This window comes from Aedes aegypti, chromosome 2 (assembly GCF_002204515.2).
Source record: "Aedes aegypti strain LVP_AGWG chromosome 2, AaegL5.0 Primary Assembly, whole genome shotgun sequence".
Lineage (NCBI taxonomy): Eukaryota > Metazoa > Arthropoda > Insecta > Diptera > Culicidae > Aedes > Aedes aegypti.
In genome coordinates, this window is record NC_035108.1 from 136029495 (window position 1) to 136053366 (window position 23872).

Sequence of the window (23872 nt, forward strand, 5' to 3'; positions counted from 1 at the left end):
TATGATTCAATACGGTACGGTACAGGCGTCCGATGTTTTTAAAATGTTTCTATTTTTTGTGTTTTTTTAACGATAATCCATCCCATTTTTAATTTTCTTCCTCAAAATTCCCGCTCAAAATACGCAAAGTTTTCCCGGTTTGAATTCGGAGTAAGTATGACCCCAAGCCACCGACAATGTAACATTTTTTGTACAGACAGAAGGCTAAAGAGGCGAGCTTTGACCGACAGTTTATGTAGGCACTATTATCTGGACTATTAGTTGTGCTGCGAACTGTATGTTTATTCTGAACGATCCCCGAATGATTGAAGTGTGACAATTCTTCAGAATGTATATTGTGGGTTTTACCAATATGTTTAGTAAGAATTATGCAACACTACAAATTAATTTTCTATAATGTGCTGGGGAGCGTGGACTAAACTTAACCTCCGTGTTTCTCAGACAGTACCACTGCATGATTAGTCAGTAAGTGGTAACTTCAACACAACAATTTGTCACTTCAACAACTCTCAAGTGCAGATAAGTTCTAATGGCCATAATTATTATTGGTTCCAATTGATTAACAATTACGTAACGCAAAAAAAAATACATTTTTCGAATCATCTCTACTTATGCTACATTTTCTATATGTTCAATCTTTTGTAGCGTTCGTCACGATTACCGCTCCCTTACCTAAAAGCGTGACGTAGGTGTTGGACGCTTATTCTGAGCGCATTTAAATATGATTTCCCCTTCAATCAACTAAACGTCCAAGCACGCGTTTCATATTTCAGATAAGATAACAATAAAAATCTATCGAATGCGCTATATTGGTGTATAGGACTTCCTGTACGTTACTCACTGGCTCGTACCTACATATCCACTCCATAGTTTCGTTGACAGCTAACCGCCGTGGTACCGTACAGTATCGTCTCTACAACCGGGCCTATAAATGAATTTGCTAATTTAAGCAGATCGAGTTATTTAGCCTCAGAAAATATACTAGGCAGAAGCAGGTTGCGGAAGTATAAGTACAATATTCGCGTCATGTACGGTAAACGAAAGTTGATTTTGAAATTATAATGCAATAGTGTTTCTGCTATCGTCAACTTGTAATGAATGGTTTGAGGGGAACACCACGTTAACAAAGTTAGAAACTGCGCTTGGTTTGAAAATATGTTCAGTTGATGGTGAATCGTGTTACACGCGTGAGTGTTATTTCCGTTTTCTGATAATTATTTTCAATTGCGAAATGGACAATAATAAAAGTGCTAACGTGAGTAATAGCTAAAATTAACACTAAGTTAAGTTTTAACCAAGAAGCAACATGTTTTTTCATTTGAAGTATTACATCAAATGCATGGTTTGCGGTGATTAACATCTCGTTGTATAAGATGCATTTTATCGGTGGCGGTCACTCTCTAATGTAAATGTTGTTCTCTTTCTCTTCCTTGTCAACATTACACAAACTTCCCACACAAAAAACTATGCAACGCATTGTCGTATCACGAAAATCTCTTATGTACCCCCCCCCCCGTTGCCCCCACTGATCACACAAGTACTACTACTTTCAGCCTGCGCCATATCCTTCGGGACCTCCAGCGCCAGGTATGGTGATGCCCCAGCCCCAACAGTATGCCCCAGCACAACCCTATGGAGGCTATCCGGCGCCGGTTATGGTACAGCCGGGGATGCCTGGGCAGCCACCTCCACAAGCTGCACCAGCCGGCGCACCACAAGCTGGTAAGTCACAAAGCTATGTAACGTTTTTTTGGTTAGGTGTTTTGCGGTATAGATGCTTCGCTTATGTACTTTGAATGTGATATGTGCAAACGGTGAAAAGTAAGTGATCTGAGGAAAATGAGTTCGAATTCTTCGATAACACTGAGGAACGCTATACTTAAACATTTCATATCACGTCAAGTTTTTAAGATATTGGCTGTTGAACATGTTTTATGTGTCGATTTCAGCCAATTTGCATGCAAGGTAATTAGCTTGAATGGTGATTTATTAATTTAATCTTCTACAGAACTGAATTTTCATGTTCTGAAGAATGTACAAGCAAAAAAATTAAAGTTTTTTTAAATTTACGATGAAGCCTTCATGCCAAACACTGTCGAATTCTTTCTCTATGTCTAGAAGAACAAGACCAGTAGAATAGCCTTCAGATTTGTTGGAACGGATCAAATTTGTTACACGTAAAAGTTGATGAGTGATTGAGTCCTTGGCGGAATCCGAACTGTTCATTGGCAAAAAATGAATTTTCGTCGATGTGGACCATCATTCTGTTCAAAATGACCTGTTCCAAAAGATTACTGATGGAGGAAAGCAAACTGATTGCACGATAGCGAGAAGCTTCTGCAGGATTTTTGTCTGGTTTTAAAATTGGAACAACCTTTGCATTTTTCCATTTGTCAGGAAAATATGCTAATTGAAAACATTTGTTACATATATCAACTAAAAATGACAAGCTACTTTCTAATAGTTTCTTGATGAGGATGTAGAAAATTTCATCATCGCCAGGAGCTTTCATATTTTTGATTTTTTTTTTTAATAATAGTTCTCACTTCTTCCAAATCAGTCTCACAGGCATTTTCGAAAACGTTCTCTTGATTGAGAATATTATCGAAGTCCTGAGTAACTTGATTTTCAATTGGACTAGTAAGTCCTAAATTAAAATTGTGCGCACTTTCAAACTGCATAGCAAGTTTTTGAGATTTTTCGCAATTAGTTAGTAATAATTTGTTTTCCTCTTTCAATGCCGGTATTGCCTTCTGAGGTTTTTTCAAAATTTTAGATAATTTCCAAAAGGGCTTAGAGCCAGGGTCCGATTGAGAAATCTTATTTTCAAAATTTTTGTTTCTTAATTGTGCAAAACGTTTCTTGATTTCTTTCTGCAAATCCTGCTATATAATTTTCATAGCAGGATCGCGAGTGCGTTGAAATTGCCTTCTCCTCACGTTTTTAAGGCGGATCAAGAGTTCAAGATCATCGTCTATAATCACGGATTCAAATTTTGCAATGCTTCTAGCTTCAACAATGGAATTTTTTAAAGTTTCAAGAGCATTGTCAATATCAAGTTTTGTTTGTAAAGAAATGTTAACAGCAAGGTTAGAGTCAATATATGTTTCATATATATTCCAGTCGGCTCGAAAATAATTGAAAGTGGAGCGGATAGGTTTGAGAATCGCTTCATGGGGTATTTGAAATGTAACAGGGACATGATCAGAATCAAAATCAGCATGAGTAACTAATTGGCTACAAAGATGACTAGAGTCGGTTGAGACCAAATCAATCGTAGATGGATTTCTAGAAGAGGAAAAACATATAGGGCTATCAGGGTATTGAATTGAGAAATATCCTGAAGAGCACTCATAAAATAAAATTATGCCGTTGGAATTACTTTGAGAATTATTCCATGACCGATTAAAGTCACCAATGATTTTTTTTTTTGACTTATTGCGGGTCAATTTTTGCAAGTCAGTTTGGAGCAAATGAACTTGCTGTCCAGAGCATTGAAAAGGCAAATAGGCAGCTATGAAAGTATATTTACCATGCTGTGTTTCAACAGAAACACCTAAAGTTTCATAAACTTTAGTTTCAAATGACGAAAACATTGATGTTTTATACGCTTATGAATGATGATTGCAACTCCCCCACATGTCCCATCAAGTCGATCATTACGATAAACAAAAAAGTTAGATTCTCTTTTGAGTTTATGTAGATCCAGGTTTTAAATACGTTTCGGTAATAACTGCTATATGCACTAGAGTGGTTCAAACAATCGTTTTTGCTCCACACCGCTCATTCGATTCAATATCAAATTCTGCATGCCCTCCCAAAATTTGAGCTCATTTGGATGAGAATTGAGACTGCACAAGCCCTACAAAGTTTATATGGGAATATCTATGGGAAAAGCAAGCAAATCATTCAATCGGTCATAGCGTTTGCCCATGTGCTCTTGGATACTAAAGCTGCATTGATAATGTAAGATACATTCATCAGCTACAACTTTGCCGAAGACCGTTTTCAAATCGTACGTCTCTGTAATTAGTTATTGATTTATATCCATTTGCAAATTCTTCTACAGTGCTTATTTATCTTCTGAACAGGCAACATTGTTGCATCTGGCGCGAAAGATAGCACACATGAATCACGGCTACTATGTTTTTGCATATATCCAGTGATGCCTGAAAAGCAGTCCAATTGTTATAGCCAAAGTCTTACAACTCAAACAAAAATCAGTATCTAATTAATGAAGCGTCCGATTTGAAAACGGTCTTCGGCAAAGTTGTAGCTGATGAATGTATCTCACAGTGTCAACGTAGCTCTAATCCCCAAGAGCACATGGGCAAACACTATGACCAATTGAATCATTTGCTTGCTTTTCCCATATTAATTCCCATACAAACTTAGAAGGGCTTGTGCAGTCTCAATTCTCATCCAAATAAGCTCAAATTTTGGGAGGACATGCAGAATTTGATATTGAATCGAATGAGCGGTGTGGAGCAAAAACGATTTTTTGAACCACTCTAATATGCACGTTATTAGCTGTAGGAAAATTAAACAGCTCGTCCTCTCGAGCATTCCAATTTAAAATATTTAAATTATTATTTGGATCCATTAGAAAAACGTAACCCAATAACAATTTGATTAGAAAATTTTACACCAACTTGGACTGCTTCAGTCATAGTGGTGGCTTTGAACATTGCATCAATCATTAGATTCAATTGTTCAGTTAGAAAATTCTTTGCGTAAGTTGTTATTTTCAAATTCGTATCTCGTATGGCAGGTACGATGATACTCTATGCCCAGGGAGGTCGAGGAAATTTCCATTACGAAAATATCCTAGACCGACCGGGAATCGGCACCCAGACACATTCAGCGTGGCTTTGCTTTGTAGCCACGGATATCATACGCCCTGGACAGTCTGGAACGTAGTTGAAGTCAAACCTAGACATGATAAGCATGGCTTCACTTCAAATGCTAGCTCTTCCCTCTGCTAAATTACAAGACTTATTTTTTTTTACTTATAATTAATTTTTTTGGAAGAACACCGTTCATGGTTTGACATTGTAAACACACCTATGTGTTCTTCAATCGTCAACCTGCAAACACAGTTCGATTCATATCTTTTATTTAATCTGCGTGTCATCACTCGGCATTACCGTAAACTCAAACAGCCACGATACTCGTCTTATTGGTCAAGATAAGTCTTATCTGGCTGGTTGTGCTAGGTTCATTATTGGGAGCGATCGTCAACCTAAGGCGACCAAACAAACTCAACTCTGTTGGTAGTTGTTCGTTTGATGAAGACCACGATCTCTTACATGGTTGGTTTGAAATCAAATGTCATCGTCGGCACGGTCTTAGATTGGATCTTCCGTTTACGTAGCGATAGATTCCGTTGGGTTGGTCAACCGTTCCTGGTAAAGTTCATACACTGAACTACCCGCAGTGCGTTTGCTTAGTTGTGATAGTGATTGAAGTGAAAACACTGTAGGCCTGTTTGTCCAATTATCTCGTTCCCTTGTGATGAACTACTGTAGGAAGGGATTTAAGTGGAGATAATTCTCTGCCTGGACTATGCCGAGCTGCGCTGTACCGCAAAAGAAATCAGTTTTGTTGTGTACTTGGAAATGGGCGGATTATGGTAGAAGCCGTGGTTCTAATTTTGGGGGTATAGAAAATGAAATCAAGTGACAACGGTCGTAGTTCGGCTGACCAGAAGCAATTCTCCAGCTGTGTATCAATTCTGTCTCTAAGCCAGGATGAAGAAGATTTTAACGAAAGTAGTGATTACTATAATTCCACGAAAAGAAGAGCATGTCAAGCTAAGAAGTTTATCTACCGCTACCTGGAACACAAAGTTCTAGAACTTGGACGCCATGTGAGAGTGAAGCGTGGCAAAACGGCCTTGAAAGGGCTTCTGCGATTTGTGCCAGGAGTAAAGAAATCATCCAAAGCTAAAGGATACGATCACTTGATAACGGACGAAGAACGAAGGTAACTTTCCACATTTCCACTGTTTATTGTTTATTTGTTTGTACTTGAGCCAGTAACGGAAGTCTCCCTGTGCAATAGGTACTTTGTAGGCGCTTCCAATGAGATCACTGTGCTGATAGATTCAAGTATCTTTGTGAACTGATGCAGTTTCAGTGAGGTACTCGAGTGATCAAGTGATTCAAGCGCCAAAAGCGATCATAGTGATTCCTTTCTTGAGGATTATTTTCAACCCTACTCTGCCATTTTTTTGAGATGTTTGTATCGGGTTACGGGTCTACGTTTTTCAGCAGTAAGACTAATACTGAACACTATTGTACTATTTTGATTCAAATGCAAACTCATATTAGTGAACAATATCATCAAATTCAACTGTAATAAAATTCATAATTGTCGCTGTTATTATACATACTGAACTTTGTAAAGCCAGCTCAAACTAATAGTCTGCAAAACTATTCATTTTATTACGAATTGCTTATGGTGTTTGGAAGTCGAATCAATGTGTTCGAAAAATTAGACAGAATACACGAGTCGTTCAGCATTTGAAACAAAATACCATTTGATGGTGAAGATCCATCGAAGCCAAACCTCGAGTTTTCGAGAGCACACATCTAGAAAACTAGGCAACCATTCACACTGAAAATTTGATCGATCGGTCACCACCGATTGGTCAAATTAAAGTTTTATCCAAATGTTGTATAATCTTAAATATCATCACTAGGCTATTTCCACTCTGTTTCATTATTTCAAGTTGTTTGTAAACTTGAAGAGAATGTGTTTTTGGGAAAATAAATCGAGTGTAAAAAAATTCGAAGATAAAAATTGAGCAATATTGCTTGATTATCATTAAACAAAAAACTCAACTTCATATGCAAAGTAAGGCTATTACAGTTGCCTCTCCACCATCGAGATAGGGAGAGATCGAGACAAAGAACAAATTTTTGATGAATACTAGATTGAAAAACACTCCGTTGCCAAGAAAGTATAACACAAACAGACGTCATTTTGCGCTCCTAATTTGTTGCCATCTCCACCATCGAGATAGGGAGAGATCGAGACAAAGAACAAATTTTTGATGAATACTAGATTGAAAAACACTCCGTTGCCAAGAAAGTATAACACAAACAGACGTCATTTTGCGCTCCTAATTTGTTTTGAATCCCAAAACTTTGGTCTAGTAACCTTCGATATTGGTCATATCGACATACGGAGAGAAAATTGAGAACAAACAATCAACAGAAACACATAGAGATATGGAGATATCGAGATAAAGAGGATATCGAGATATGGAGAGTGAAAATGTATGCAGACTGAAGGAACTTATGAAATCATCGACATAGGGAGAGATATCGAGATGTAGAACATCGAGATGTGGAGAGTCGACTGTATCTTCCACCATGAGCATTTTTGTATAGAGTTACAAAGCTACTCAAAGGAAATCTGTTGTATCTGGTGAAAATTTCCAAAAGTTTCTTCGGGTTCCAATGAACATTTCGTTCTTTACAAACATTGTCTTAGGTTCAACTTTTTAAATATGGATTACAAAACGGGATTATTATAATATCATTTAGATCTTAATTGTTCGTAGTTTGTTCTAAAGTTTATCCATGTTACATTTGGAGGCACATTGGCTTGGAAACGTTCAATCACTCTTCGTCTGTTCTGTTCCTTACATACGTTTTCAAGTTTTTCAACGAACATAATGATCTTTCAGCGCAAGTCGCAGTAATAAGCATTGCGACTATCATTAGCAGTTTGCCAACAATCACGTTCTCCCTTAATCTTTCCTAGGATTTTTATTTGTTATCATTGAAAACTAATGAATTGCTTCTCCGGAAATTCTCTGGGGGTTATAAAATTCGGCAGAATGCTGAGCCAACTAACAAATTTTTCGAAAAATCGAATTTTGATGAAAAATGCATTTTTAAAGCGGTCTCAATATGTTTGTTTCACAAACTTCTCTTCAAAAACCTGTAGCTTATTTATAAGAAAAAGCGAGAAAATTTAGTCCTCCTCAATAGTCTTCAAATTAGAAAGTTACAACATAGAACAATATAATTGTTAACACAACTTACTGCACCGATGTTTGTGGATTTTAGTGTTGAATTTCAAAAATATATTTGATAATTCCTATGAAAAAAAATCTGCTCTGGGGGGGTTTATACTCCCCAATACTCCCCCTTCGTTGCGCCACTGGTCTAGTAGCAAAGTTTCAATGATTTTCTCTTCAACATTCGCCGGGGTTATAATCCTCAAGCAAATTTGAAAGTACACCTAAACTTCAGTCAATAATCTTCAGTAATTAACTTTTTGCATGATCTTTTACAATATCTTCAATGATTTGTAATCGTTTCTTCATTCTAAAGTTGGCTTTCGAAAGGTTTGAAGCAAATTGATTTTATATTATGACTAATATTAATACCATACTTCCAAGCATAATGGGAAGTATGCACCAGAAAAGTAATCGCCTCTCTCGATGCGTAGGAAATGTCTTGCAAGAAATGCTCAAGGAAAGCATTTGTCTTTGATCGCAGTAATGCTGTTGAAAAGAAATGTCAAATCAAATGGGGCTCACTGAAGAAAATTTCTTGATTCTAATTTTTTTCTTTTCTTGAGCTGAACAGCATTCCCAGCTTAAAGCTAAGTATGCTGTTTCGCTCAAGAAAAGTAAAGAAATTCCTTGACTGAAAGGGTCAAGAAATTTCCTACAGAGAGCCCCCTTTGAAGTGACATTTCTTCTCAACTGCGTACTGCGATCAGAAAAAAGTGATTTTCTTGACCATTTCTTGGGAGAAATTTTCCACGCATCGAGATAGGCAATTCCTTTTCTTGTCAGTAGCAAACCGGCCTTAAGTGTTGTACAGAATTTGAAAAATCCATAGCAAATACGGGAGTTTGTCAAGCTAAGTTTTGTTTTTTGTCAAGTTATTTCATCATAATACATGAAATGTGATTTGTTATAATTAAAATACTATCTTGGAAAGTTGTATTGTCGAATTTGTACTTTTATTTCAACCAAAATACTAGTTTTATTAAAAACTTGAGAAATCCCGGGATCCCGGGATTTCCCGGGTTAAGCTTAGATTTTTGTCCCGAGTCCCGGGACAAGCAAAATGGCCGGGAAATGGACACTCTAGTCGACATCGAGTCAATAAACATCGACTAACTGGAGCTTGTTTAGAAGGGTTTTATCGTGCACTGATATCCCCCGGATCCTATCAGAGCTGTAGCAGATGACGATAAACAGATATGATGTGCTGCATATTATGATTGTTATAGAGAGCTATACGTGAGAGATACTCTTAATTTTCTCAGCATTCAATCTCTGTTTGTGACCAAGTGTTACGAGCAGGCCTGATAATGCTCCTCAACATCATCAGAGTTCAGTGGTATACTCTAGAGCAGTGTGCTGCCTCTGACTCTTTACGAAGGAGTGATAAAATGCTAAGCAGAGAGACAACGAAAAATGAGCGAGGAAGATGCAGCTCAAAACACGCCAGAGTAAAATTCCTTCAAAAAAAAAGGTGCCATCACAACTCCCCGAGGACTGTGTGTTGTTCGAGCGGGCTACTCAAGAGTTCTTTTGAAGCGTGAGTAACGGTGAGCATCGCAATAAAAGAGAGAGAGAGTAGGGAAGGTGTACCGGTATTCGCCATGTACCAGTTATTCGCCACCCCTGATTATATACCGTTTTACGACATATATGGTTGCCAATTGTTTAGTGTTGCTTTAAGATGATACGCCACCCTCCAAAAGAAATCAACGTAAGTGGCGAATTCAGGAACCGAAATTAAAATCGTGGCGAATACTGGTACAAGTGGTCCAGTATTCGCCACCACCATTTTCAATACAAAAACAAAGTTTCTGATTAGTTTTTATATTTTCCCCGCTGAGCATGGAATGAAAGCGTTCGTTTGATGTATTGACAGTAACCAAAGGTCGTTTGAGTTACGTATAAACAATATTTTATATCCCCGCATTTTTTTTGCACTCTCACTCGAATCGCTCTGTGTTGAAAATTTTGAGTTCATATTTTTCTCCACAGAAAAACGGCAAAATCACATTCTCTTTGCATTGCTGAGGAGTTTCTTTCAAGCCTGGTTACGAGAAAGGTGGAGATGGTGTTTTAAAAACTGATATGCGTATTGTAAAGCTTCTCTTGGCTATATTAGGTATTCCATAAAAAAAAAAACATTTAAACCTATTTTAACACATATCAGGTCAGTAACTCAAGCCAGATATCAAATCACTAAATAACTTGCTGATCATCAAAATATAGATTTTGTCTATAATTAAGAAACATAAGTTTGGGCGCGTTAAAAGTCACGATAATTTCCTGTTTTACCCTACTTTTTAGAGAATGAAAATGTTATTTCTAAGTACACCACACAAAGTATTTTGTGTTTTTAGATTTTTTCTTACAGTGATTCTTTTAGGAAGTTTGCAAAGATTCATCCGAATAACTAATTAATTATTGTTTTTGGAATTATCTTGTAAAATTTCAAGGCATCTTTTTTAACATTTTAAGGATTTATTTCGAACATTCACAAAGCACTTTGCCTTCTTTAAGCAATTCATGCCAAAAATAAAACCTGGTAGATTTCATGGAGTTATTTCAAAAGAAATAAAAAAAAGGATACTCGACGTATCCTGGAGTAATTTATAACCGATATATCGGATTTTCCGGCGGTGTTACTTGATCTTTTCATTCAAGTGCTGTCCTTAACCTTTACGTTACCGACCTACGACAAGGCATTTTCAAACAGCTGTCGTTTCGTTAATTTCGATTTGATTTTTTTCTGAAAACACCCTCAGTTGACTGCGATGCTGAATTCGGAACCATGCCGGAGATATTCCGGGTTCTACTGGGGTCACAAAGGTGCCAAATTTTGGAAATGTGATTTTATTTTTACTTATTGCAATTGAAGCAACGAAGTTTTTATGTTAAACGATAGATAATGATCGATTGTCATCATTTAAACAAAATTCAAATAAGTGGACCGTTAAGGAGCACCGATGCCGGTTCCACCAGGGCCCCTTTGAGGTCATTTCCGTTTTTTTGTCCAAAACATACCGTGCAACGTCTCAATCTTCGGGAGAACATGTAAAATAAGAAAATATTCGGTAAGAACAGATGTGGCCTCTCCAGAGCTTTTGGCATAGGTTCCTCGAGGGCCTTTTTGGGGACATTTACGTTTCATATCTAAAACATACCGTGCAACATCTCAATCTTTGTCAATTTGAAAGAACATGCCAATAAATGAGGAATAAACTAAATGTCAATAGATTTGGCCACTCCATGGTACCTGACGCAGGTTCCGCCAGGACCTCTTTGGGGTATTTCCGTTTTTTTTTTGTCCAAAACATACCGTCTCAATCTCCATGAATTCGAGAGAACTTGTCAATAAATGAAGAACAAACTTGGTAAGAATAGATTTGACCACTTCAGATCTCCAGGCATAAGTTTCACGAGAGCCTCTTTGGGGACATTTCCGTTTTTTGTTCAAAACATACCGTGCGACGTCTTATGAATTCGAAAGGACATGTCAATAAACGAAGAATCAACTTAATATCAACTGATGTGGCCACTCCAGAGCTCCAAGCTCAGGTTCCGACAGAGCCTCACTGGGGATATTTCCGTTTTATGTCCATAACAAGGCCGTGTGTCGTCTCAATCTTCGTGAATTCTACAGAACATGTCCATAAATGAGGATTAGGCACTGTATAAACATATGTTGTCACTCCCAAGAAAATCGCACATGTTCCAGGAGGGCCTATTTTGCGACAAATAACGCCAAAGAGGCTCCCGTGGAACTTGTGCCTTGAGCTGTAGAGTGGCCAATGCTGTTCTTCCCGAGTTTATTCTTCATTTATTGACAAGTTCTCTCGAATTCATGAAGTTTGGAACGTCACACGGTATGTTTTGGACAAAAAAAAAATGGAAATGCCCCAAAGGGACCCTGGCGAAACCTGTGTCAGGTGCCCTGAAGTGGCCAAATCTATTGATATTTAGTTTATTCTTCATTTATTGGCATGTTCTTTCAATTTGACGAAGATTGAGATGTTGCATGGTATGTTTTGGTCTTAAAACGGAAATGTCCTCAAAGAGGCCCTCGTAAAACCTGTGCCAATAGCTCTTAGAGTGGCCACAACTATTTGTACATTGGTTTTTCTTCATTTATTGACAAGTTTTACATACAAAGGTATCGACCGTAATTATTATATTTTGAACTAGTGGTCCCGGCAAACTTCGTCTTGCCATCAAGTAGGCTATTGAAAAATGCTATGGTTCGTCCCATACAGAATGACAGTTCCGTTCATTCTCGTTTTTTCGACTTTCCCGGCAAAAATCCTGGGATATTTATACACAAAAACACGTCGGAACCCGTGACAATCAAACCTGAGAAAGAATCATTCAGATCCGCTTATTCGTTCATAAGTCATTTCGTGACATACAAACACCATTCCATTTTTATTAATATAGATTTGTTTATCGGCATATCGGTCTATTTTGCTCGAAGTAAGAGGGAGAATGGAGAAGAGGGATGGTACACAAATTATGTCACGCAAAATTTAAACTTTTTCGACCCCCTCCCCCCCATTTGTCACACTTTTTGTATGAGTCCTCCAAAAATTTTGTAAGACTTGTCACGCTTGGCTCGATCCCCTCCGCCCCCCTAGGAGCGTGACGTGCATGATACTAGACGTTAACCACAAGGAAGGACGTTTCAAGTAATACTGTTACATATGTTATGCCCTCTTCAACATCTTATCCGCCGTTCCCTTACGGTACCTATCCATCTAGTATTCATTGCTTTCTTCTCCATGCTCCCTCTTATTTCGAGCAAAATAGACCGATATGCCGATAAACAAATTCAAAATTTATTGACAAGTTCTCCCGAATTCATGAAGATTGAGACGTCGTATGGTATGCTTTGGACAAAAAAAGGAAATGTCCTTTACATTCAAATTAAATAATCAAATACTATCGTTTTAGTTTACTAAGCAAGGCCATGAGTTCAATCCCAGAACCTTCTTTTATGAAAAAGCTAAACGTGTACGAGCCTATCTTGCAGTCAGCAGTCACAAGATCAAAGATAGTCCTTGATTTCTGAAAAAGTAAATCAAAATTTCCTCCTTTTTCAAAAACAGTCACTCAAAATGTCATCCTTACAAAAATTTTCATCTAGAAAGCTTACCAATTGTCCAATGAAATTATGGATGTATCTTAGTAGTTCTTTACCATATTTATTTTACTTTACTTATTATTTTTTTAAATTTCTCATCGTAATAAGCTGTTTTTCAACATGCCATTATGTCATAATATGGCTTACTTTCCTGCACTGAATTAAGCTTTAAAAATCATAAATCTGCGCCTTGTTGGTTAAACAACTATATTGAATACTTTTGGGATTTGAAAGTTTATTTTGTCATCCAAATTTTGAGTCAGTTCGGCTTATTGAGCGCTGAGAATTTTTAATCTTAGCAGGTGCCCTTCTAAGTACTGATAAGCCAAAGGAAAACAGCTGTTATTTTCGCAACTTTGCTGCAAACACTAGCTGCTGAAGATGTAAATAACCCTAGGAAGGTTTTTACATGACACAAGGAGATTTGTTTTTGAGAATTTCAAGTTTTGGGACGAACTATCTATCTAGGTCATTTTAATTATTGTCGGTTGAACTCGTCTATTATTATGATTCGTATAATCCATTCTTATCATTAATTTTGTTTACTTCTTTGATTTTACGTTTAGGAGCTCATATTATTATTATTATTATTGTCTTTATTCATGAGAATTTCAGCCCTTGACTGGCTCGTCTCGATCTAAATAGGAGTTCATACATGTAGTTTGGTGTGTAATTCGGTTATATGAAAATCATTTATTCTTAAACCAAGTCTTAATGGTCTTGTTAACAAGCACCTCCTTTTCGTCCATTTTCCCTGGGGCTGTTAATGGGAAAGCCATATAAGATTATGTAGTATAGAAGAGCTTGATTTATTCTGTAAAATAATGCACCCATTCATATAATTTTTTTTCTTCTCTCGCTAGGTGGCTGGATGAGTATTCCTCAAGGAATACCGAACTGTCCTCCAGGCTTGGAATACCTTACGTCCATTGACCAGCTGCTGGTGCACCAGAAGGTTGAGCTGCTCGAGGCGTTTACCGGTTTCGAGACAGCCAACAAGTACACCGTGAAAAATACCCTCGGCCAGAAGGTGTACTGGGCGGTGGAGGACACCGACTGTTGCACCAGAAATTGCTGTGGTCCTGCTCGGCCGTTCGATATGAAGGTGCTGGATTACTACCAGAATGAGGTACTACACTTTAATCGACCGTTGCGTTGTTCGTCCTGTTGTTTCCCTTGCTGTTTGCAAACGTTGGAAGTGTCGGCGCCACCCGGAAATGTGATCGGTACTGTTGAACAGAATTGGTCAATCTTTACGCCCCAGTTTAGCATTAAAGACCAATCTGGTAATACAGTGCTTCGAATTGAAGGTCCATTCTGTACGTTCAGCATTTGTGGCGATGTAGAATTTAAGGTAAGCTGTGTGTGATGTGATATTTGACATACTTTCTCAAAAATGATTAACTTTGTTCAATAGGTCGTTGCCACTAACGGTAATCAGGTGGGTAAGATTTCGAAGCAATGGTCCGGCTTCGCACGAGAAGCATTCACAGATTCGGATCACTTTGGGATCAATTTCCCTATGGACCTAGACGTTAGAGTTAAGGCAACTCTTTTGGGTTGCCTGTTTCTTATTGTAAGTTTGTTCAGATGATTTTTACGAAACTGGTTTGTTCTAAATTGTTTCTCTTGTTTGTTGTTTTAGGATTACATGTTCTTTGAAAAATCAGGAAACAAGGAACAGGACCGTCCAGGAATGTTTTAAAGGAATCCAAAAATCGCATTACTTAAACTATGAGCGTAATATATTTAAGGTGGTTCATCGATGGCTATATCTGTACCTACAAATTATTAAAGGGAAAACAATATTTATCTACATGTACACACGATGGTTTCTGAAAAAATCTCTCAGCGCAAGATAAAAGTTATTCAACGTACCTTATTCTTTGAGTGGCACAAATGGTGGTCTGAATACTGCAGTCTAATACAATCTAAGCACAAATAGTGAAAATACCGACAATACCACTATATATTACATCTTCATGTAGTTTGAACATCGAACGCTTAAAAAGAGGAATCATCGCACAACTTTTTATACTCTCTTGTTATCTTCCATTGCCACTAATATAAGCCTATCGTTTGATGTTGGATATCATCTGCAAAGATGTTATATTCTAGAGACGAATAAAAAATAACGTAATTCTGGTGAGCTTGTTTTATTCATTTTTGTTTTTGATATATTGATGACATGGGTTCCAATTTGCTTAACATTTCGCAAGATCAGCTAGTTCTATAGCAAACGTTTTGGTACATAAATTTATGATTCAAAAGTGAAAATATCTAGTTTAGGTTAGCTGGTCAAAGTTTAGCTTCATAAACTAAATAAGACGCTTTAATAAATGAAAGGTTATTCTTGGCATCTACAGAAAAAACTGACAGAAATATTTGAAATTTCTTAAAGAGTTTAATAAGGGGTTTGTTTGTAGTTTTTTTTTTTTTAATGTCTGGTGTGTTTTCAAAAATGTAATTTTGTTGTAATATTGGGAAAATTTATTTTGTCATTTCTGTAAAACGTAGACGAATTCAATGATACCTGTCAATCCTATAGGGGCAATGGAGGTAATATGAACTGAACATACGGGGCAATGTGGACCACCCCAGATTTTTGGGTCAAATCAAACAGAATATTAATGTTTAGATCTGCTAGAGGATGCTTCAAATAGTCACTACAATGGAAACCGTAAGAATATTCGTTTCAATACTCGAAATATTCACAAAAATGTACGAATCTGTTCTTCTTCATGAAAAGCTTATAATTTTGGCAGTTTTCGATTATGGCTATGAGACAATTATATTTATTATTCTTGTAAATTTTACCATTAATTGAATCTTATATTGATACTGAACAAAATCAATAACTCGGTAACTCGGTAACGGAACATTCTCGGCATTTAGTATTTTCAGCAACGTTTTTTGCATTAACGAAGACCTTTTACTGACATAAACGAATAGTTTGTAAATATCAAAACACACTTCGGAATACACCGCTATGAAATATTGACATTCGTTTACAACAATACATGATGTTCTTTTCTGCTTGTAGATTTGAGCTTGCCATTGTTTGCGCGATTTTTCAAGTTATTTCTTAATTTTTATGCGTCGAATTATTAAAATTTCTCCACTAGAATTTGTGTAAGTGATATTTTTATGAGCAAAATATATTACAGTCATCTCTCCCTTACTCGATATTGAAGGGACCATCGAGTTAGGGAGGTATCGAGTTACAGAACACAAAACCAGTGCAACTGCGTTTCAAGGGACCATCGAGTTAGCCATGAAAACCAACTTTTACTATGGTTCTCCAACTCGATATCGAGATACGGAATATCGAGTAAGGGAGAGTTAACTGTATAAAAAATGGTTCTTACAAAAAATGTCAAACACGCTGAAAAAAAAAACTTTTTTTTCTCCAATTTATAAGACTAAATTTGCCAATAACTCGAAAACAGTAGGCTGTAGAATTTTGACGTCTTCGAGAGAGTTGTTTATTTTATCAAACTGAACAACTTTGCCAAGCATGCCAAGCCTCAAGAACGTCACAGTCAAAAATTAGATTGTGGCGCCACTTATACGGACGATTTATAATTTATCGAAGCCAAACCACAAATTTTCAATAACTCAAATCCGGAGAACCGAAAATCCGCTTGAGCTGAAAACATAATCGATTAGGGCATTTTTTTAAATTATCGGACAGGTTTGGGCCGGAGGTTCTCCGATTTGCATGAAATTTTCACCAGAGGTAGAGCTCGTGGATACATGACCAAAAGTGAAATTCAAAAAAATTATAGTGGCCAATTTTCCCGGAAAACTCTAGATGAATTTTCACGATTTCTCTATATACCTCAAACTTTGAAAATTCATATCTCCTGAACTTTACGTCTTAGAACAAAAGTTTTTTAGTGAAATCGAAAGGAAATTTTCTCAGCAATCTATTAAAAATATAAAAAGAAAAACATTTCTTGGAAAATTTTTCACCATGGAGAAAACTGTCGGAAAAATAGCGAAAAAACTATCGTCTGTATCATGAAAAATTTTCAAAAAAATATGTTTTGTTTCATCAATTCATACTCTAACTTTCGTCCATAGACGCCAAAGTGGTATCTTTTACCGTTTAGGCGACAGAACTGAAAAACCGATGACCACCCGCACGCTTCCCATAGGAAAATGTGTTGTCCTATTGTGGGCCTCATAACCGTGCACTAACGGCGGCAGTAATTTACACGCATTGTAAGTGTAACACAGTAAACCATCCTTTCCTTTCCAGTCAGAAGAAGCTTTTCGTCAATCGGACCACTCTCCATTGGTCAGTTGGGTGTTTTGTGTGCGCTTCATCAGCAACGTTATTTAGTATTAAAGCTAACAGCCTCTATGAAAGCCGCACGGGAAGTTCTTGTTACAATCAATCATTATGGTAACGTTTGAAGGATCAAATCTCAAGATCCACTTGCTTTGAAAATTTATGAATATATTGTTAATATGTTGTTTCGGCCAGGACGTCTTTCCTACGTTGTGTCTTTTACGATACAACGGACGGCAAATCAAGCGAACGGCTTCACTTTTACTGATTTATTACCACTGAGAGGCAGCATGCCTACTTGGTGGAGAAACGAAAGAAACTACATTCTTACAAATTCAATGGGTGCGCCTTATATAGGTGCACGATACGGCCAGACAAAACATACAATAATTATTCCTTACGCGCGTACGCTTCTCAATACAGTTTGGCGCGCTGTTGGGTTGGCGTAGAGGCTACACGCTGACTGGCAGTGGAATATTCCACAGCAGCCATCAATGGAACATTAGATAGCGTCCCGAGTATTGTACAGTTGATTGATATTATATACATGCAAATACTATACTATATGCTTCCAAGGAACAATCAGAATTTATATCAAATATATCACTTTGTATAGAAAACAAAACTGAAAATTTATTCACGCGCTTTTAGTTAATTATCTAATCATTTGATAAATTTGAAAAAAAGCAAGAAAATTACAAATAGCACTTTATCTATGCATAAATATCCTTTTTGCTTGGTAACTATATGATACTGAGGGTCAAGCATGGGAAACACTCACTCAGTTATTGTGTTTCCCTCACTCGCTTCCACGCACAGTCGGGAGCGAGAAAGCCATTTTTTAACCAAGCCGAACGTTTCAATTTCCAGTGCCCATTCTGCTTCTTCGGCGAGCACTAAGCGAAACAAAAAACGGCATCTAATCAGTCGAATGCAATACCAAAATTCGGACAAAGGACAAACATCTTGAGCCTTTTTTCAGAAACGTTGCTGTTGAGCCCTTTTTAGCCGCCCACGCAAACTAACCCCACAATCAGAAAGATTGGTGTTAGCTCTTCCTGATGATGGTATTGGTGAGTGTGATCGAGTTGAATTGGGTTCAACAGCGGCTTGCAAAGCCAATGTTTACCAATATCGATGTGCCCTTTTGAAATGTTTGTCCAGGAATGATTGTTTACATTCTGATTCCATTCGAATGGCATTCGGGTTTGAGTGCTGATGAGCGTTCACTGACTGGCAGTCCACACTACGGAATGATGCAGTGAGTAGGAATCCTCTCAGTCAGTTCAATGCATTCGGCGAATGGATGCTAAGTGCATTAACTCGTGCCTCGCAGATACAAGTGTATTGGTATTCACTACTCTTCGCGTTCCTTCCGATTGTCGCTTTTACACAATCGGTTTCGACGCTTTCATGCTACATTCCGCCTAGGACGGTTCAGCTATCACTGAATGTTTGATAGCAGCAGATTTTTTGCTATTTTTCATCGGTGGCGTTCGAGTGAGTGAGTGAATTTTCCCATGCTTGCTGAGGGTCAGTTCCTATTACCTATATTATTAAATGTTAGGATCGTTTTCAATTAAAGGCTGTTGGTCTCAATAGTAAAGGTTACGAATAAAGGACATACAAAACACCCAACAGACCAAAGAAGAGTGCTCCGAGTGACGAAAAGCTTCTTCTGACTGGAAAGGAAAGGATGGTTTACTGTGTTACACTTACAATGCGTGTAAATTACTGCCGCCGTTAGCGCACGGTTATGAGGCCCACAATAGAACACATTTTTCTATGAGAAGCGTGCGGGTGGTCATCGGTTTTTCAGTTCTGTTGCCTAAACGGTAAAAGATACCACTTTGGCGTCTATGGACGAAAGTTAGAGTATGGATTGATGAAACAAAACATATTTTTTTGAAAATTTTTCATGATACAGACGATAGTTTTTTCGCTATTTTTCCGACAGTTTTCTCCATGGTGAAAAATTTTCCAAGAAATATTTTTCTTTTTATATTTTTAATAGATTGCTGAGAAAATTTCCTTTCGATTTCACTAAAAAACTTTTGTTCTACAATGTATAGTTCAGTAGATATGAATTTTCAAAGTTTTAGGTATATAGAAAAATCGTAAAAATTCATGTAGAATTTTCCGGGAAAATAGGCCACTATAATTTTTTTGAATTTCACTTTTGGTCATGTATCCACGAGCTCTAGCTCTGGTGAAAATTTCATGCAAATCGGAGAACCTCCGGCCCAAATTGTCCGATAATAAAAAAAAATCCCCATTACTCACATGCTGTTTTCAGCTCAAACGGATGTTCGGTTGTCTAGATTTGTGCTTATGAAAATTTGACTTCCTTTCATCTTCACCTTAACTATCCATTTATGTCAGTAGATGGTCCTCTTCGTTACCGAGTTAAGGTACCGTGGGGTAAGTGGATACAGAAAAATCAATAGTCAACTTCATTGTTATGTATGTACATATATTATAGTATAGTACTATCTATTTTTTCAACCGGGAAGATTGTTTTTAGTTGCTAACACCAGAAGATTTTCGGAGTTCTGTTTGATCTTCGACCTTGGCAGTACGTCAAGAAAGCCCGAACAGTCGTCAGCTGTTTTCCCTCTCGAGTCGTGCGCCTATTTTCTCTGAGTGCTTTTATATAGCCGAGCAAACGAGTTAAGCTGAAAGTGGATTGTTGCTGCTCAGTCAAGGATGACGGATCAATTGGTGAGCTCGTTTCATGCTACTATTTCTAATCTATAAAATATGTATGAATGCACATTTAACCGATACAACGGTAGGACGTAAATATGATTTTTCAACAAACTATGAATGGTTCGTCACTGTGAGTGTCTTTATGTCGACACTCTAATTCATGAAGTATTTATGTTTAACATTTTTTTGTTTTCAAAACACTCATTTTTTTTATCTTCATTTTTGTAATTAAAAAAAAACTTTGAATGGTTCGACACTACAAGTGTAGACTTGCGAAAGGTTCACTTTATTCAACAAACTTTGGATGGTTCGCCACTGTAAGTGTCGGCATAAGAATAAGAGTGTTCTATGATGTTACAGACAATCGAGTTTTTGTTTCTTTTCAAGTAAAATATAATAATAAAAATAAAATATAATAACACATGCTTTCGTCCTGACAGCTGTAGGAATGTTACATTTAGGTATTTGTTCAACAAACTTTGAATGGTTCGTCACCTCAAGTGTCGGCATAATTTTCCTCTACATAGAAATTGTTAATATCAAATGAAAATATTATATTTTCATAAAAGCATATTTATATTTGACAAATAACTATTTATCATGGTCTAATCACTTATCAAAGTGAATCCTTTGACCCAACGATCCTCCCCATTAACAAACATCCCTCCCAGTAACCTTTGTGGAGATGCAGAGGCAAACACGGTCTCCAAATAGCAAAGGTTACACACTAGCATTCCTTCCCTCAATCCCACCTGACTGCAAGGACGTGGCCGGCGCCGTTATTGACCTTGTATAAATAAAGGCACTGAATTATGCACACTGAAGAAGATTATGGCCAATCCCAGCCGAACTTCTAGTTGATTATTTGTGCATTTTCACTGACTTCGGTCAATCACGGAATAGCAACCATTGATATGTGTAGTCAGTCTAAGCTAAGCTAAGCTAACACCAAACACCAGAAGATTTTCGTTTCTTTGTATTATTAAGAACAAAGCATGCTGTATTTTCTTGGTTTTCATGTGCATCTGAGAATTCACTAGCAAAAATGCTTCGTTCGTCTTTTGGTATAAGGTACCGCGGGTCAAGTGGGTAAATGGGGTAAGTGAAAATAATTGGTATATTTTACTAAATATGTGAATTAACGTTTTAAACTCATTCTTACACCCTTAAGGCCATTGAGAACATTACGATAGGTAAGAGATTTCTTAGATTTTCAGCCATTATTGCACAATAGAGCGAAATATTGTTAACCTGTCAACTATCACTCCGTAACAAGTTGGTGGCGTGCAATCTTATTTCAATATTTTCAGCGGAAAAAAGTTGCGGAAAATAATTTTCTGTACCACTTTTAAGTTGTCCCCTCTGACAGTTTTAAACTGCAATAAAAAAGTTTTAGAGTTAATTCGACATAGACCTAAAAATAACTAAATTGAAACGTAGTCAATTTTCTTATCACGTGGGGCAAGTGAAAAGTTTCTCATTAGAGATTGAATTTGTGTTTTCTCTTTAGGTAGCTATAAATATACAAGGTTCGCAGTTATCATAGAACAACAAAACATGCTGATAATTCAAGAAACACTATACTCAAAGCGTTAAAAGCTATTATCATGGCCAAATCATGGAACTTCTCTAAAAAAGGTTGCCAAATATTACGATATGATTATGTTTACTTCGGACAGCCGATTAAAAGGAAGACGTTGATTGAAATGTTCCAATATAGAAGAACGCACGGAAATCTCGTGGAATGTCCATGTAGATCTAGTTCAAAACATAAAAAATGGGGTATATGTCTATCCATATACAAAAGTTTATAAATACTTTTTTGAAGGATTCCGTTTGATTTCTCCCGAAAAGTTATACGACGTCATATCCGATTTTCTTGGAAACAAATACCGAGCGGTGGAAATTCTAAAAAGCAGAAATGCAATTGCTGTCCCATGATGTAAGAACTAATATTCGAAATGTTGCAGTTATAATGTTGTCAAATCATTTCAACAAACATAACTGAACAGAAGAAAATTCAAGTAACAAGAGTAAATTTTTCTTTGTTTACCTGTTACTTATGGTATTGTTCATTGAGACGCCTTAACAAATATCAAAGGTAATATAAATCGTGAATATAACTGTTAGTTTTTGAATGTATTGTTCAAAACGATAAACTTTTCACTTGCCCCACTTGTGCAGACGTTTTTCTGTACTTTTTTCTTCAATTTTACATAAAAATGAATTTCAGCATACTGATTATATTTGGTGGGAGTCAAGTTAAAAAATATAGGGGGAGATCCCCCAGTACCGGACACTTAAGCCACTAAATTCATAATTCGAAAAATATTGGTTTTATGTGCTCGTGTTACCCATTTATGATAAATATTATCATTTTTATAGTGAACAAAAATAAATTTGAAAATATAAGTATGAATTTAGACATTGCATTTGGATGATGTAATTTAGTACCAAATTGATCGATCTTGAAAGGTGGCACCCTATACCGGACACAATCTGGAAATGCCTCGAATTCTGTAAATTTCAACATCATTGAATGTGTTTACTTTAGGAATAGTATATAATTGCCAATTCAATGCATTTGCAACATTTACAAGAACAATTTGAGTATATCATAGTTTGCAAGATGTCCATCAAAAACCTCTTTCTTATATGATGAAAAATAGCACATTTTACGATGTTGTTCTGAATGTTAATTTTTCTTAATTTTATTGCATGTTTGATACCAAGATCGACGGAATCCATGAAAAATGAATGAATTTTGAGACACTCGTGCAATAATTACAAAGATATCATATAACAAATCAGGCTGTCCGAAACTGGGGGACAGGAGGTGCTTAAACAAAATTGTAATTTGTCCATATTTAGTCCAATTATGTTACAAAAATTCATTCATACTATCAAATTAGGATTATGTTTGAATATGCTTGCGTGATCCAAAGTATTTTTTCATATTCAAAATAATTACTAAATAGGCTCAAAATTAAGGCAATACGTCAATTTTTTTGAAATTTTCGATCTTTTGTACTTTTTTAAAAAGGCGTGCATATTTCAAGGATGTGTTATTCTACGCAAACATCAGTCTCCATAATAGCTTCCTTTACTACTAATACACCATCTTGATTGGACCATGATTTCTCAATGTTTCGACTTTGTCCGGTATTGGGTGCTGTCCGGTACTGGGGGATCTCCCCCTACACGACCTCATTTGTTTTAATTTAAAGTCTCTAGAATATGAAGAATCCAAACTATGCGAAATCCATTACCCACTTGCCCCACGGTACCTTAAATATATATATACCAAAAGACGAACGAAGCATTTTTTCTAGTGAATTCTCAGATGCACATGAAAACCAAGAAAATACAGCATGCTTTGTTCTTAATAATACAAAGAAACGAAAATCTTCTGGTGTTAGCAACCAAAAACAATCTTCCCGGTTGAAAAAAATAGATAGTATTAAGATGAAAATGTAAGTTATATACTGAATAATTGAATAAATAAAATTAAAATTATATTATATTATTAATTATATAATTATATAATATTATAATTATATAATTATTAATAATATAATTATATTTTATACCCCGTTAATTTGCACATCGCTCAAATTGAAAATGGTTCAAACGTCACTCAGCTCTTGGAACAGAGTAAAGTGAAAAGGAATATTGTGAATTGAAACGCTGAATTAAA

At 36.6% G+C, this 23872-nt stretch overlaps 1 protein-coding gene across 9 annotated transcripts in view; it reads left to right on the plus strand.

Annotated features, from left to right (window-relative positions):
• Positions 1-15318, plus strand: part of LOC5573678 (phospholipid scramblase 1) — a 62584-nt gene extending 47266 nt beyond the window's left edge. For 3 of the 9 annotated variants that reach the window (XM_021842507.1, XM_021842508.1, XM_021842509.1), the window contains 4 exons: positions 1539-1722; positions 14033-14523; positions 14587-14745; positions 14815-15318. In XM_021842507.1, coding sequence (XP_021698199.1) covers positions 1539-1722; positions 14033-14523; positions 14587-14745; positions 14815-14874 — 894 coding nt within the window. In that variant the 3' untranslated portion in view covers positions 14875-15318. Of the gene's footprint in view, positions 1-880; positions 1256-1538; positions 1723-5426; positions 5986-6152; positions 6275-14032; positions 14524-14586; positions 14746-14814 lie in introns of those variants that run through there. The other 6 variants (XM_001660950.2, XM_021842510.1, XM_021842511.1 and 3 more) reach the window with 5 other exon arrangements.
• Positions 15319-23872: the final 8554 nt, after the last annotated feature.